General features: G+C 43.5%; 2 protein-coding genes and 5 non-coding genes across 9 annotated transcripts; 6 read left to right on the forward strand and 1 right to left on the reverse strand.

Moving 5' to 3' along the window:
• Positions 1-1664: 1664 nt before the first annotated feature.
• Positions 1665-11442, reverse strand: ZWILCH (zwilch kinetochore protein). 3 transcript variants are annotated; one of them, XM_085515227.1, is made up of 18 exons: positions 11030-11442; positions 9230-9281; positions 8887-8982; positions 8666-8784; positions 8041-8237; positions 7613-7692; positions 7192-7347; positions 6894-6965; positions 6474-6567; positions 6203-6258; positions 5675-5777; positions 4686-4765; positions 4316-4472; positions 3687-3715; positions 3207-3343; positions 2927-3022; positions 2710-2828; positions 1665-2053 (listed from the first exon to the last, which is right to left on the reverse strand). In XM_085515227.1, the coding sequence occupies exons 4-18, from the start codon at positions 8707-8709 to the stop codon at positions 1962-1964; spliced, it is 1512 nt and encodes a 503-aa protein (XP_085371353.1). In that variant the 5' UTR covers positions 8710-8784; positions 8887-8982; positions 9230-9281; positions 11030-11442; the 3' UTR covers positions 1665-1961. The 3 variants fall into 3 exon arrangements, with proteins under 3 accessions (XP_085371353.1, XP_085371352.1, XP_015728960.2); XM_085515226.1 differs by lacking the exon at positions 11030-11442 and adding an exon at positions 10245-10325; XM_015873474.3 differs by lacking the exon at positions 11030-11442 and adding an exon at positions 9479-9547.
• RPL4 (ribosomal protein L4) lies at positions 10624-15898 on the forward strand. The gene is made up of 10 exons (XM_015873455.3): positions 10624-10685; positions 11684-11855; positions 12538-12644; positions 13083-13221; positions 13712-13836; positions 14218-14347; positions 14761-14917; positions 15101-15184; positions 15434-15554; positions 15641-15898. The coding sequence occupies exons 1-10, from the start codon at positions 10683-10685 to the stop codon at positions 15818-15820; spliced, it is 1218 nt and encodes a 405-aa protein (XP_015728941.1). The 5' UTR covers positions 10624-10682; the 3' UTR covers positions 15821-15898.
• On the forward strand, positions 11512-11613 carry LOC116653935 (small nucleolar RNA SNORD16). The gene has a single exon (XR_004308601.1). It is a non-coding gene; the product is annotated as a small nucleolar RNA SNORD16 (small nucleolar RNA).
• On the forward strand, positions 12385-12456 carry LOC116653939 (small nucleolar RNA SNORD18). The gene has a single exon (XR_004308605.2). It is a non-coding gene; the product is annotated as a small nucleolar RNA SNORD18 (small nucleolar RNA).
• On the forward strand, positions 12920-13019 carry LOC116653941 (small nucleolar RNA SNORD16). Its single transcript, XR_004308607.1, has one exon. It is a non-coding gene; the product is annotated as a small nucleolar RNA SNORD16 (small nucleolar RNA).
• On the forward strand, positions 14082-14149 carry LOC116653940 (small nucleolar RNA SNORD18). The gene has a single exon (XR_004308606.2). It is a non-coding gene; the product is annotated as a small nucleolar RNA SNORD18 (small nucleolar RNA).
• On the forward strand, positions 14410-14480 carry LOC116653938 (small nucleolar RNA SNORD18). Its single transcript, XR_004308604.2, has one exon. It is a non-coding gene; the product is annotated as a small nucleolar RNA SNORD18 (small nucleolar RNA).
• Positions 15899-16002: the final 104 nt, after the last annotated feature.

The following is a 16002-nucleotide window of genomic DNA, read 5'->3' on the forward strand; positions in this document are numbered from 1 at the left end:
TAAGGCCAAGATGTGGGGAAATAAAAATATCTGTCAGAGTAGAAGATGACGTAGCACCTGCAGAACAAGAGGGTCGATGGGGTGATTTATTTTAACAGCCTTACAGCCTAAATTGGGTGATTATTTTCTTTTTACTATACAAATAGCTGTTTCTTCTATTGCATTTTTGAAGGTATGTGCCAGAAAAATGGAGCAAAGGAGATCCAGAAAGCATGTAATCATATGACAATTATCGACAGAACACCCCACAGTTAGCTGTGCGTGAACTAAAGCTATTTTCTTCAGTACTGGCCATTGCAAAACTGTAAGTTTGATTAAAATGTGCTTCTGTATGGAATGCATTGTGCAGGTAGTGTGCCTGAGCCATTCGTCAAGTGCTGAAACTATTTTTAATGCAGTTGATGGGGGAAAGAGTGAAGAGACCCTGATTTTGACACTGCTGTTCTTCATGTTGAGTTACACACAATATCAATCAGTTATCCTTGTGTAAAGCCAGAAAAAAGAAAACAATGTGGAAAATACGCAGACAGCACCTGCAATAGTGATGATTTTGTACTGCTTTTTCTCTTTCTTTGGTATCACGCATTGAACCTGAGAGCTCTCCCTTTTGACATATTATCTACACCTGAAGAACTACACACTAAAAATGTTCTTCGTTATGCAACTGGCTTAAGAAAAGAATATGAGTGAAATAAATGCTTTGGTTCTGTTTCACACTGCTCAGTGTGTCAAATCCACCATTCAGTTCTGCTTTCTGAAACCTCATCCTTTCTTCAAAATATACCTACACACGCTCATGTGTTTCATTCAGCCAAAGCTGAAACTTAAAGATACAGACACCGACGGGGTTTAGTGCTCAAGTTTTTAAGTGCCTAATACTAGTGTAATACTAAGGAAAAAAATCCGTAACTGCTGTATTTATTTACCTTAACATTTAAACTTGCAATCACTGAGAATATCAGAAGCAGCACAGAAATAATGTGGAAAACTATTTTCTCTTACAGCACGCTGCTGTTGCCATCCCATCAATGCATTGCTTCAGCGCTGTAAGGTAACAGTAGCAGAGCTTAGTGCATGAAAGAACTAGATCACATTCTTGGTGTTTCATAAAAGGATTCACCAGTAGTCTATGCCTCATTTTCACACAGTGCCTTCTTATGCACCAGTGATATTTCACACAGAAATAACTGGCCTGGCATTCAGTCAGAAAGCACTGGTGCACATTGCACAGCAAGCTCTGCAGCCACGAAGGTGCATCAATTACTTTCTCATATGCAAAGTTACTATGAAAGACGGGGGCAGTCAAGTGTTTAAATTGTAACTCACTTCTTTTTACCTCCAGAGTTTGTGGGGAGTTGGAAGTTCTGCATACCAGACTGAAGGGACCTGGGACAAAGATGGGAAAGGACCAAGTATCTGGGATGCTTTTACTGAGCAGCAGAAATGAGAACAGCCAGGAAGACTCCAAAGTGTAAATTCAGGTGTGAAGAAAACCAAACTGTAGATGTTCATAATGCCCTGGATGAATGGTTTTCCAAATACATCTGAAGGATGAAATATCTCTTGATGCAAAAAACACTCATGGCAATATTGCTTGTTTTGTTGGCTTAAAACACTTAACTTAACAATGGCTGTGTGCATCCTTAATGAGTAAAAATAAAATGTTAAACCCCAAAGCATAGAACTTTATTGAATGTTTGGAAATATATGTATCAAAATATGTACTATACTAGCAATATAATTATTCTGTACATTTGTAATTGCACATTTATGAACAAACAGGATAGGTACAGATGAATTAGGGCTCCATGTCACATTGTATGAGCATACTAAAGCAAAGCACTCAGTAAATGAGTTGTTCTCCAAATGCCAGAATCTTTCTAGCACGCTGCTGATACAGATAATGCTGTACTTCCCCCTTTACTGTACCTTTCATCTCCTGCCTGCACAGCAACATGTGTTTATGTGAAATGCACCTGACTGCACTTAGCCATTGCAATAAAATACATTCTTTCTTCACTGCTTCCATTCACCGTAGAATCACAAAAGAGACCTGCATAGACAAAAGATTTGATTAGCCAGTGTTTTTGGAAGGAGCAAATGTAGACAGTGTAGGAATTTTGAGACCCGTTCCTGGAAATAAAGTTTTAGTGACAGAATGTCACAAAAGTTGAGAAAGATGGGAAAACTTTAAAGCGTTGCCCTTTGACAAACCTCCCCTCCACTCCCACCCCAGACACTTCTATAGCAGTCTATATGCTTCATCCTTCCCTGTCTTCATGCATTTTCACTTATTCTGCACTTGATTTTATGAAGCGAGGTACACCTCCTCTCCTTAGTGCCTGTTTGCTTACCAGACTAGATGACAGTACTCAGCAACAGATAAGTTCAGACCCGTTCTCAGATTCACAGGCAAAGATTTTAGAAGCTCTAAGAAGCTGCGTAAGATACTAAACAATCCAGTCACACTTAGAAATCTTCTGCCATTTTAACTCTAAAAACATAATTCAGCCAAATTAAGAAGGCAGAAGGCAGACCTTATGAAAATCTTATGTTCTATAAATACCACCTCATATTCTTAATGAAAGACCACTTTGCTTCAGTTTTGCTGAACATACATAAGAAAATATACATTCTCAGTAAACCCAGTATAAAAACTTTTTTAAAAATATACTTCTGTTATTTCATTTCACCATAAATATTCCTCACCTATATTGTTTGATGTCATATGTTCAACAGGAGGATTAGCACTAACTTGCCACGTAGTTTTAACCTCCTTTTGGCCGTGCCCACTGGTTATGTCCACCTTCCACACTTCTGGGTGATCACTGACAGAATAACCAAAAAAATACCCAAATTCAGTCAGGTGCTCAGATCTGAATTCACAGCCTGAATTGAGTACTACAAACATGGAAGATTATCTTACTTCTGATAGAACTTCTTGACAAGGGCTGGTCTGATCGGCAGCTGAAACACTTGCTTCTCATTTAGAGGGTTTTCTTTATAGTATTTCAGGCAAGTTCTAGAGTAATATGAATCAAAAAGTTACATTCCTTGGAAAAATGCTGGTCCAATGCTGCATAAACCTAACACAAAATTAAAGAGATCCTCAGATTGCTTTTTTTTTTTTCCTTAAGTTTTACTTATTACTATCAAAGAGAGTCTGTCTGTTACTGCTATTTATAAAGTAAAAATGAAATAATTACTGTGTCAAAGGGAAGAGGTTCTCATGTTTAAATTGAAGTAAGACTGTACAGCTGACCATTATCTCCAACATATGATGAAGCTTTTGAACACGATGGACTTGCTCCTGTAGATCTACTGATGTGGAAATGAAGTAATCCTGGAAAAGCAAACAGCTTCTGCTCTTAACTGGACACTCAATTTCTACAGATGTACAGCCTGCTCTCTGCTCACTAAAATCATTTTCTTGTTCTTTGGAGAAGTAAAGATATAAAGAATGGCCCAGCAGAATCAGAACAAAGTCAGAACTCTGGTGCCTGACAATGCTAATACCAGACAAATGGGAAATAATATATGAATAAGGAAACAATATAATGACATTTCTGCCTATACTGTCGCATTCTCCTTATTTGCAATTCAGTTACTCAGCTTACGGGAAAGATACCCCCCCACACACCAACTGAGTGGGCTGGACATTAAGAGTTAAAAATAAAGAATCTCACCAAATAGGTTAATGTTGTAAGTTCCTGGCCTGAAAAACAAACAGGAAAAAAACAATTACCAGATACTGTCAAGTGAAATCCAGGAAAAGCCAGGTGACCTACCAGCTAATTCCACTTTGGAAAAAAAAACCAAAAACCACCACATAGAAACCCATCTCATGCTTTGAAACAACCACCCTCCTTGGATCTATATACTACAGACTGTATAAACACAGCTATTAGATATAAACACCCTTGCCTGATTTTCTTTAACCCACATAGACCAAAGAAGAAAAAGCAGAAAGAGCAAGGTCTTATTACCTACAGCAGACAGATAAGAAAACAGAACAGACCTGTAACGTACATTGACATTATGCTACTGTAGGTTCAACCAGGAGATTTTTTTCAGTTAGAAAAAGAAATGCACAATTCTAAGGGCAGTTATTTGGGAAACAAACTCATTTCTTAATTTTGTGAAGACGTACACAGCATGAGAGCACAAATACTGAGGAGGCTGGGTTTACAGTAACAGCACTACAGCAGCTGACAGGCAGAAGTGAGATCACAGCAACCAGATCCTGACATGACTTCCTGCACAAAGCAGGCTTTTCCCATGGATCTCTAATCACGACAACAGACTCCTGGCTTACCTATGAAAAAGCTGACATAATCCTTCTTCATCTTATCCAAACCAACCTCCAAGAGCATCTGAATTGGAGTGATGCCACTGAGGGACACGGCCTCCACCTTGCCATGGTAAGATTGCTGAATCAGCTTACTGAGCAAACCACTACTCCCTTGATGGATCTGAAAATTAAACAAGTTTTCCTGTGGGGTAACTGTGTACAAAACACCACGGTGTTATTTAGAAACACAACACCTTGGAAACATGCAAACTGTGACAAGCAAAAACAACCCCAACAAAACAATGTGGAAATAAGGGCTAAGTAAACAACAAGAATTGGACTCTGCTTCAAGCAACTGAAAAAGATAAAATGATTGTGAAATGCAGTTACATACCCATGGCTGTATTTCACCGCGCTCCAGGAATTTTATGACCAGCGTGAGACAATCTATCAACTCCTGATAGGAACAGACACCTTCAGAAAAACAATGTGACATTTTATTTATCTATCCAGGCTTTCCCTTCAGCTGCTCAGTGAGTAACAACAGCTCAACATAGAATCATAGAATTACTCAGGTTGGAAAAGACCTCAAAGATCATCAAGTCCAACCTCAGCCTAACCATAGCACCCCAACTCTAACAACCCCCTGCTAAATCTTATCTCTGAGCACATGTACTTGCAGAAACTGAACTGCTCATTAAAAAAACAAACAGACTGCCAAAATGTCCCTGTTTGTTGCAGGGGAGCTGGACTGGATGGCCTTTAAAGGTCCAACTCTAAGGATTCCATGACAGATGGCACTGCTTTTTGTGAAGCTGGTCACATTGTGACTTTGGAAATGGTCGCTCTAAAGAAACAACAATCAGAAGAGATCACAGAACTGTATATGATTTAAAGAGCAGAGCATCACATATGCTTGACAGCAATGGAAAAAGTTGATTAGTAATCTAAGAAACTAATAGAGGAGTAAGTAAGTCCTACAAGAATGGTAAAGCATGCAGCTTTATCACCTCTAAGTCTTTCAGATCTAGAAAGACAGTTCAATACATCACTGGTTTTTAGCTACGGAGCAGGTTGCACACTCCTGTTCAGCACTGTTCTAATCCAAAAGAAATTCAGTGTCTCCTGCTAGGTGCTGCAATACCTTTGTGTGTTGTAAGAAAGTGCATTGTCTTACACAGCTAAAATTAGCTCCTTCAGAAACAGGTAACAATTTTCTGAAGAGCTGAGCAGTACTTAAAAGCCAGAGAAGCTTACTTTCATTTCCTCAAGAAAGCAATACAGTGTTGTAGGTACAGAAAAGAACTGAAGGACAATGGATGGGTCAAATAAAACAACCCATAACAACGTCTAAAAGCCACCACAGCAAAACACTCCACTTACTTCTCATTTTGCACCATAACTGTTCAGCAAAATCCAGGTCTCCTCGTTCACTGAAGATTGATTTTATAGAACTGTCCACTGCAGCAGTGTCACTTTTGATACCCTGAAAGAGTTTAAGTGAAAAAGGATGTTTTAGATTCAAAGACCTTCAACCAAAGACAAAAAGGAAGGGAAAGAAGCGTACAAAAACAGTCTCAGTATCTCCACAATTGCCAACTGAATGCAAAACTATATCAAAACTAAGCACAATGGACACTCGTAAAATGTCCAGAACAGGGAGGCTTTCTTGACTGTAAGAATTACAGTGGACTTTCCATCAGAGAACCACCATAAAACTTCTAATTTTACCTTTCAGGGCTTTTTCTATTACTTTTAAACTGCAAAAGCAGAAAGCAAGCAATCCTTCTTTACATCACTACATCTGTGTATTCACATGTCTGCACAAGTGATGTAAAAGATGCAATTAACTCTGAAATAATCTGCCAGAGGAATGAAATGACAAAGAAACTGGTAGGAAATTGGATATACCTCTGTTTCATTCTTGCTTACTGATACACAACAGCCATCCTGTTTCTTCTTCAAATCTAGGAAAGGAGAAAATAAATGTCACCATCATGACAAAACAGTCCAACCACACCTGAATGTATATTGGGACTAGTTATCCAACCGCTTTATGCGAATTAGCACAGCACAGAAATTACAATCTCTAATTCTAATTCTTTGGAAGTTTTATGCTGAATTTCTTTTGATTCTGTGAAAGGTGACATCCCTCTCTTCCCACATAACAAACAACAGTTACCCATCAGAAATTCCTGGACCAGTTCAAAAGCTGGTTGGGTCTCCAAGGGCTCAGGCCACTCGGTCACACCTGTCTTCAAGCCTTCAGCCAAAGCCTAAAAGCAGCATCAAAACAAAATAACACCCATCAGTTACTATTTGAGGTTCTTCATATGTCACTCTTCAAAACGTAGGTACTTCCCCAGGCACCACACAGCTCCACAGAGCTAAGAATTTTGGAGCCTCTCCCATTCCCTGGCTCTGGCATTCCTGCTTTGTCCTGCAAGTATTTAAGATTCATGAAACCAAACTCAAAATGTATTCTCAACACTTTTGAATATCTTTGAGAATCCACATGGAGTCTTAAATAGAGTAAATTATTCACACAGACACATCACCATTCCACACACATCTGAAACTGGAATTTCACAGTTTTACTTACAAGGAGAAACTGCAGCTCTCTATAGAGGGGATACACAGGACTCCTGGGGTCCCCGGACTCCAACATAATATTCTGAAAGGTCAGGAAGATTATGTCAGATCCAAACTTAAGGAATCAGGTATCCTAAGATTTTCACTAAGGAAATACAGAGTAATTAATAGTTTTTCTTACAAATACACTATGCTGCTTATGTAGAGCACTTCTTACATAAACAACGAACACAAATGCCAAACATATTTTCTATCCCCTACTCTATTTATGACATAATTAAAGGAAAGAGCCAGGGCTCCTTACTGACCAGTGTAGCAGTGGAACAAAGCGGCGGTGCCTGCAGAATCTTATCCACAGTGTGCCATGTAATATCGATAGATATACTGCTTTCACATCCCAGAGTTGTGTCATCCATTGCAGCAGCACTGATAAGTTCATACTGAGCAAATCCTTTTGTTGTCACCTGGAACGAAGAGATTTTAAAAGACTCTGAAAAACAACACAGTGATGTTTTGTACTCCTGCAAAACGTTTTTGGAAGCATTTCACACAAAGAAAATATTGGCTAAGGAGAGACAGATACAAGTCAGAAGACACAAAGGTTACTTCAAAGAGACTTGGATACAGTAGTGTTGTGCTGATTTTCTAAGTAGTACGGACACAGCTTCCCTAAATCAGCTCCGTAGACAGAAAATGAATTAGAAGCAATGCCAGACAAAAAAGACTTACAAGAGATGAATGGTGTTTGACTTTATGCGTTGTCTTGAGTTCTTCTAGGCTCACAAAGCAGGTTTTATCAGCTGTGGGACCTGCAAAAAGAAAAAAGAATTTTAAAAAAATGCAAGTTATATTTAGCAGGTAGAATTAATTCTTGAGTATTGCATTCAGCTTCACGTTGTCCTCTAGAAAGGAGTCCTGTTTCTTGCATTTAAGCTTTTATTTTCAGTAGGATCACATTTAAATGTTTATTAAGTCATTGCACCTGAGCAAATGTAGGTCTGCACAGACACCATTGCATTAGGGACAAAGACCTTCTCAAAAAGACATGGAGTAGAAGCAGTTAAAGCCAACATCACGCAAACGCGGAACCCCATGTTAGTTTTCCCTCATTTTTAAGCCCTCCTCATTCAATTTTGTATGCAGTGTTATAACCTTACCATCACACGTAACCATATGAAAACTGATCCCTGTGATTTTGTTTCCAGCTTTGAGAGGCTCAGCTCCCAGCCAGTACGTGTGCTCAGGGTCGGAGCCATCACACCGTATCCAGAGAGGTGGAAGCACAACCCGTTCACTGATCTTCAAATGGGTCATGTTTGGATTTTGTGCCATCGTGTATAAGGAAATAAGCTGCCTGGGGATGGGAACAGGAAAGAATTGGATATCAGCAAGTATAACAAAATCCATCTGTTATGTAAAACATTGAATAATAGCATAGTAACAATAACAACTCCTGTCTGCCCTGCCTCACCAACTGAACCCTCGGAAGACAGGCAGTTCAGTCCTGCTGGGCTTTCTGTGCACACCTGCAGCAAAGCAGCCCCCTTAGCACAATGGGACAGCTCACAAATGCTTTTCCAGCACCAGGACTTCAGCAACACCTTGCTGGAAATACTTCTACCAGGGGTGCCATTCTACAGAAAGACAGCACTCAAAAACTGTTGAGCATTTAACTTTGAGGGATCAAAAACAGAGCAGGCGCTGAATATTGGCAAGAGACAAAAGAGAGGAAGGAAAAGTGCACTGAAATGAGCAGAGGGAGGCAGATGTGTGAGCGCTCACTTGGCTCTATGGACAGGAAGTGCAGCTGGGTTAGTGCCCTCCATGGGTGTGAGCTGAGAGCTGAGAAGGGCATCGTCTGCTCTTGGTTCTCCTGTCGAGTCACTGTCCTCACTGTGACACTGCAATAGAAATACACAGTGTATGAGCATGTTTGATGGGAAGAAAACCAACAGCTCATCTAACGTTTAGATGTCTGAAAGAAGTCTAAGAGTCGCACTTACCACTTGCTGCAGAACATACAGCGTGCTGCTGCCATTCCAAAACGCTTCAACGGGACTTTTACAACTACCATCAATGAAACAGATCTCTACGTCATCCTGGAGGAAAAATAAACAAATAAATAAGGATATTAATACACTACGTACACACAAAGCTCGGCTGCAGCCCCCACACAGCCCCTTTTAACATGGCACATCCTTCAGTCCCTTCCCCTTTGCTTTCCTCACCCCCGCCCTGCAGCCCGTTCCCTGAGGGGCAGTTGTTCATTTTCCCGCCCAGCCGCCATTACCGCCGCCCCGAGCCCACAGCGCTGACCTGGGGCGTTATTACAGCCCACGGCTTTACCTCAAAGAGACACGGGCACTCAGGGCCGCTTTTCTTCCCCTCTTCATATATTCTGCAAGAACAATTAATATAAAGGCGTATCAGCCGCGTTTTATCCGCGCTTTTCTCCTCGCAGAACGCAATGTTTATCGGTGTAACCCCCCAAAGCACGGCTCCAAACGCCGCCCCTCAGCGCCGTGCCCACACCATCACCATCACCATCACCATCACACCATCACCATCAGCCCCGGCCCCACACCACCCCCGCACCGCAGCAGCCGGAGATACAGCGCTACCGCCGCCTCGTGCCGCTGCTCCGCGCCCATCGCCGCCAGCATCAACGTCCGCCGGGACTACATCCACTCATAGAGCCTATATCCACACGTAGAGCCTATATCCACATATAGGGGCTATATCCACACATAGAGCCTATATCCACATATAGGGGCTATATCCACACATAGGGCTTATATCCACACATAGGGGCTATATCCACACATAGAGCCTATATACACATATAGGGGCTATATCCACACATAGAGCCTATATCCACACATAGGGGCTATATCCACACATATATAAAGCCTATATCCACACATAGGGGCTATATCCACACATAGGGGCTATATCCACACATAGAGCCTATATCCATACATAGCGCCTATATCCACACATAGGGGCTATATCCACACATAGAACCTATATCCACACATATGGGCTATATCCACACACAGAGCCTATATCCACACATAGAACCTATATCCACACATAGAGCCTATATCCACACATAGGGGCTATATCCACACATAGAACCTATATCCACACATAGGGGCTATATCCATACATAGCGCCTATATCCACACATAGGGCCTATATCCACACATAGGGGCTATATCCACACATAGGGGCTATATCCACACATAGAGCCTATATCCACACATAGAGGCTATATCCACACGTAGAGCCTATATCCACATATAGGGGCTATATCCACACATAGGGGCTATATCCACACATAGAGCCTATATCCATTCACAGGGGCGGCAATTGCTTCTTTTTCTCTTTTATTCTTTTCTCTCCTGCGCCTCGCAGTGGCTTTTACTCGCTTTTATTCCCCAGTTTAAAAAAAAAAAGTAAATTAAAACTCTCTTAAAAACTTGATTTTGGTGACGGAACAGCTCGTCACACAGAATCCCTCCGCCAGAAAAATAGTCCCTCCGCTCGGGGGGCTGTGGGGAGAGGTGAGGGGAGGAGGGGAACGCGGGGCCGAGCATCTCGGCTGAGGATTATGGGCTGTGGGTTGGGGGCTGTGGGCTGAGGGGGGCGGTGGGACTCGGGGGGCGGCGGGGCGTGAGGGGGCGGAGCGCGGAGGGACACGGCGGTGCTGGTAGCGGCGGGGCTGACACAGCCTCTTCCTTTTCCGGTTGGACGGCGGCGGAGGCAGGCGGCAGCACGCGGCGTCTGCGCTGCCGTCATGGTGAGTTGGGGCCTGGTGTTGTATGGGGGCTCCGGGCGGTGTGAGCGGGGCGAGGGGGGGATCAGAGGGAATGAGAGAGCGGGGGAGCCGGGAGCGGAGAGAGGGGCAGCGCCGTGTGCGGCCTGAGGGCAGCGGATGGGGGGGCGGCCGCCATCTTGGGGCCGCGTGGAGCTGGGCTGAGGGAGCGGCATTAAAGGATCTCGGCTGGGCCGGTCTGCGGTGTTTGCGAATATCACCCTTAAACCGAGCGACAGGAGCCGCACCGAGCTGGGAGAATGATTTTGTTAACAGATGGGCCTCATAGCTCGGGGGGTGGTCGATTTATTTCTTTTTTTTAAACGTACCTTTTCTTATCTTGAAATAACCTGGAAAAGGTTTCAGTCTGATGCGCTGTAACTCACGATCTGATTCCTTCCATCGATTCTGAGCTGTACGTTTGTCTTGGGGCTTCAGAGTCTGAGCTGAACTCTTGCAGGGCTGTGGGTGCGGGGCTGTGGGGCACACAGAGCTGTTGGGTGGGCACCCTTAGCAGTGTGCTCTGATGTGGAGCTCCTTGGCTGTCGTTGCAATTTTAGAGCAGTTGTGGTAGTCCAGCTTTAATTCATAACCCAAATCTCAAAGCATTGAAAAACTGATAAACACAGGTGGGTTTTGTGGGTGTAGCTGTTTTTCACAATAGATGGAAAGCTGTTCAGAAGGCCCGGAGCTGCAGCTCTAGGCTAACATAGTCCCTGTGTTTCTGATATCGCCTGGACTCACACCTCAGCTGTAGTGTCCATAGTGTTCAGCAGGAGGAACGTGCTGCTCTATTGTCAGTGAATGGTATTGCTGTGATGATGTAATTTGCGTCTTATCCAGTGTTCAGTGACAGTTGCCTGCTGTTACCATGCTGGCACTGTTGAACTGCAGACACATTTAATTCTGAGCAATAGCGGAGGGGTTTGAATGATAACAGTTTAATTGACTTGTGCTTAAGAGCTTTTCCTTTTCTTTTTCAGGCTTGCGCCCGACCGCTGATATCGGTGTACTCCGAGAAGGGGGAAGCGTCTGGTAAGAATGTCACCCTGCCGGCGGTGTTCAAGGCGCCCATTCGCCCTGATGTGGTGAACTTCGTTCACACCAACCTGCGCAAGAACAACAGGCAGCCCTATGCTGTCAGCGAGCTCGCAGGTACGGTTTGTCCCCAGAATGGAGGGGAATGCTGGGGAAGCTGTTGGCTTTAATGCAGCTGGGCTGGAAGGGAAAAAAAGTTGAGAGCTGAAATAAGATGAGCGCTGTTTGGTTGGATTTTGAAGTGAACACGGGGAAACTATTCTGATTGTTAACAATCTGGTTTTAAGTTGCGTGGAACGTAACCTTATCAGGCAAAAAACTTGAATGAAATGCTGTGTTTTTTAGTCCCTTGCTCCACGTTGACTACATGAGACTTTCACCCATGGTATTTAAAATAACCCTGTGCAAATGGCTGTTGCTGGAGTTGCCTCAGAAGCTCATGGATGCAAATATCTACTTCTTGCAAGGAATTCATGTGTTTGCTTTCAAATTTAATTCTGGTGGCAATTCACAAACATCTTAACCTGCTAAGAGCAGTAGTGCCAGTGCAGACCTCTGTGTTAAAGCTGTGTTACCATACTTGATTCTGACCTAACCAGATCCTTAATACTGTAAGAGCTGTTTTAACTGATCAGGATTTGTTGTGCTGAAATGATGAGATTCCACTTCAATGGTCCGTGTTTCTGACCCATATGATAACAGTGGAAGTTCTGATGCTTGGTCCCAAGTTCAGCGTATCTGTGGCTTTGGGGAAATAGCAGTGTTGTCACTTTGTGCATTGATCTCTTTTCTGTGGCAGGTCATCAGACCAGTGCTGAGTCCTGGGGTACTGGGAGAGCTGTTGCTCGTATTCCTCGTGTACGAGGTGGTGGAACGCACCGCTCTGGCCAAGGTGCCTTTGGAAATGTATCCTTTCATATCTGCTGCTCGTGTCAGGTGTAAATCTCAACTAATCCAAGGCAAATAATTTTTAATTATCTTAGTATGAAATGGAATCCTACTTCTTGAGGTAATGGCCTTAATCCTTAAATCCTTAAAATCTGTGATCCAGATCACTGTGAAAACTGTGATTAGCACCTTCTCTGTGCACATTCAGACTTGCCTTAATGATCAGGATGATTCCCTCTATCCTTTTTCCCTGCAGAAGTGCAGTATGTTGAGGCTCGTGATGGATGCTGTCTTGCCATGATGTCGTAATTTGCGTCCTACTCTGTGCTCAGTGACAGTTGCCTGCTGTCAGTGAACTGGCACAGATGGTTGACGAGCAGTTAATGCTGAGCAAGTGCTGAAGCAGCACATTGGAGAACATAGTTCTGAAGGGTTGTTCTTAACTATAGATACTAGATGTGTCGTGGAGGCCGCATGTTTGCCCCAACCAAGACTTGGCGACGCTGGCACCGCAGAGTGAACGTAACTCAGAAACGTTACGCCATCTGTTCTGCCTTGGCTGCATCAGCTCTTCCAGCGCTGGTCATGTCTAAAGGTGGGTATTCTGCTGGGAACGTTTGCATGGCCTGAGCAGTAACAGTTACTCTGAGATGACTTGAAATGTTTCTTGTGGATAATAAATGCCTGCTCATATTAAGGGTGCAGTCCCCTCCTTCAGTACGTTGAGTATTTTTATGTACAGCTGGGGGTGGTAATTCGGGGGTTTCACTGTGTTTGAAGTTAAGCAGTGCTGACATCAATCTTGTTAACAGATTATGGGAAATGAGGTTGAACTTTGAATTAAATGGCAGTTTAATTCGATTTCTGTTCACAGAAGCCGCCAATGATGCTTAATGTACTTGAGTCTTGTTTGAGGCAGGCCAATAAGACTACACTGAAACCTGTCTGCTGTTTTTAGGACACCAGCATGTTAGATTCATGATTTTATTTTGTATTCCTTCTGAACACATAAGGCCTTACCTTGAAACACGTGCATATAAACCAGGGTCAGTGGGTAACTTAATGCCATATAAAACCCCCGTTAGGCCACCGCATTGAGGAGATCCCAGAACTTCCTCTGGTTGTGGAGGACAAAGTTGAGAGTTACAAGAAAACAAAGGAAGCTGTTCTCCTTCTTAAGAAGCTTAAAGCTTGGAATGACATAAAGAAGGTGAGTTGCTACAGGTATGTTCCTGAGGACACTCATCATTAGGTTCTGCCATCAATTAATTAAGAATTGCAGTTTGTTCTGTATTGGTTTGATGCCATGAAAAATCTTACGGTAACAGTTGTAGGGGAAAAAAAGTTTTAAGCAGTCAAAGTCAGTTTCTTCCTATGTTGCTTTACTCTTGTACTCGGTTCTCTTCAGTGCTGAGCAGCAATGCTGACAGCTCAGCCCGTGTCCCTTCTGAGTCTTCAGAATGATGAACTTCTCACTGGTCCGTGTTGCAGAATATCAGTGATGATCGTGAAGTTCTGACTGAATTGTCTTCATCTTACTGCTCTAATTTGGACTTCTTCAAATATTCACAAGTTTTTCCTCCTTTTATAGGTTTATGCCTCTCAGCGCATGAGGGCCGGGAAGGGGAAGATGAGGAATCGCCGCCGCATCCAGCGCAGGGGGCCTTGCATCATCTACAACGAGGACAACGGCATCATCAGAGCTTTCCGCAATATCCCGGGTAATTCCAACTTGGGTCTTATTTACTCTTTTATTTCTTTTTTCTCCTTTTTTAAAGACAGCCTAATATGATGAGATTCCACTTCATTGGTCCGTGTTTCTGAAACACATGATTTTGTGGAAGTTCTGACTCGTAGCTTAAAGAAGCTGTAATTTTATTCCCATGAATTGGGTTTGGTGCTGTTGAGGATGTTTGTGTGTCTGTTACCATCCAGACTGTCTTTGAGATTGCAATAATGAAGCATTTAAGTCTGTTGCTGGAGAAGACTGAGGTTTTTTTTTAACATGTCCATTAAACACCTTACTTATACATAGGTTTATGTAACTTTGTAGTGTAAAAGCTAATAGAAAACCATTTCTGTGTACTTTATGGTCTGTTTCTCATATGGGGGAGGTGTGTCTGTGCTTCCGTAGGAATTACTCTCCTTGATGTGAACAAGCTGAACCTGCTGAGACTGGCTCCTGGTGGCCACGTTGGGCGTTTCTGCATTTGGACTGAAAGTGCCTTCCGCAAGTTGGATGATCTGTACGGCACCTGGCGCAAACCCGCCACCCTGAAGAGCGACTACAAGTAAGTACAGGAAAACCTGGCCCAGCTGCATGTGGGGGTAGCAAATAACCCGGCAGAGAGCCACAGGTTGTCCAGGCTGGGTGTGCAAAGTGAGCACTGGGGGTCATTTTTACTGAATGCTTGTTTTCATTGGACGAGCTGTATTTTATTTTCCAACTTACACTCTGAATGTTTGCTTCCCAGCCTGCCGATGCACAAGATGACCAATACAGACCTTGGGAGAATCCTGAGGAGCCAGGAGATCCAGAAGGCGCTGCGTGCTCCTAAGTAAGAATTTATAACTAATAACTGCCAAGCGCAACCTCTTCTAATTATCTTATAATTATTGCCAAGTGCAACACGTCACATTGAGAGCAGAAATCCCTGTGTCCAGATGTCAGATAGTGCTGGGGTTTCTTTGCTTCCTGGCCCTAAACACCAGGAATTATGGTTCCCTTAGATGAGGTTTTAGGGGGGTTTTGCAGACAGGGAGCTGTGGAAGGGAGTCATGGTATGATACACCTCCCTTCTTTCCAGGAAGAAGATTCACCGCAGGGTCCTGAAGAAGAACCCGCTGAAGAACCTGAGGATCATGATCAAGCTGAACCCATACGCCAAAACAATGCGCCGCAACACCATCCTGCGCCATGCCCAGAACGTGAGGATGGAGCCTGACCTCATCTGAGGCATTGAATGAAACCCAGCCTGTAGGTGCTAATGGTTGTTTTTTTCTTTCTGTTGCAGCACAAGCTCAACGAGGAGAAGAAAGCCAAAGCCAAGGCCAAAGTCACAGCCAAGGCCAAGCTGTCGGCTAAGGCGCAGACCAAGGGCAAAGCTGCGGGCAAAGCTGCAGGGAAGGGTCCGGCCAAAGCACCAGCAAAATCCCCAGCAAAGGCCCCAGAAAAGGGCAAAGCTGAGGCGTGAGCAGGGACAGCTTGGAACAACTGAGCTCATAAAGCTGTACCATGGATCTACAGCAAATAAATTCTATTGGAAGAGTGAGGTGCTTGTGTAGTTCTGTGACATTGTGGTGGGGGTGGGGAGTGTGGGTCGGGTTAAAGGCACTGTAAGCACACGTGGGTAATTAATAGTAATAGACTCGTGTG

Source organism: Coturnix japonica, chromosome 14 (genome assembly GCF_054131305.1).
Source record: "Coturnix japonica strain WE chromosome 14, WE-NBRP24, whole genome shotgun sequence".
In the NCBI taxonomy this organism is placed as follows: Eukaryota; Metazoa; Chordata; class Aves; order Galliformes; family Phasianidae; genus Coturnix; species Coturnix japonica.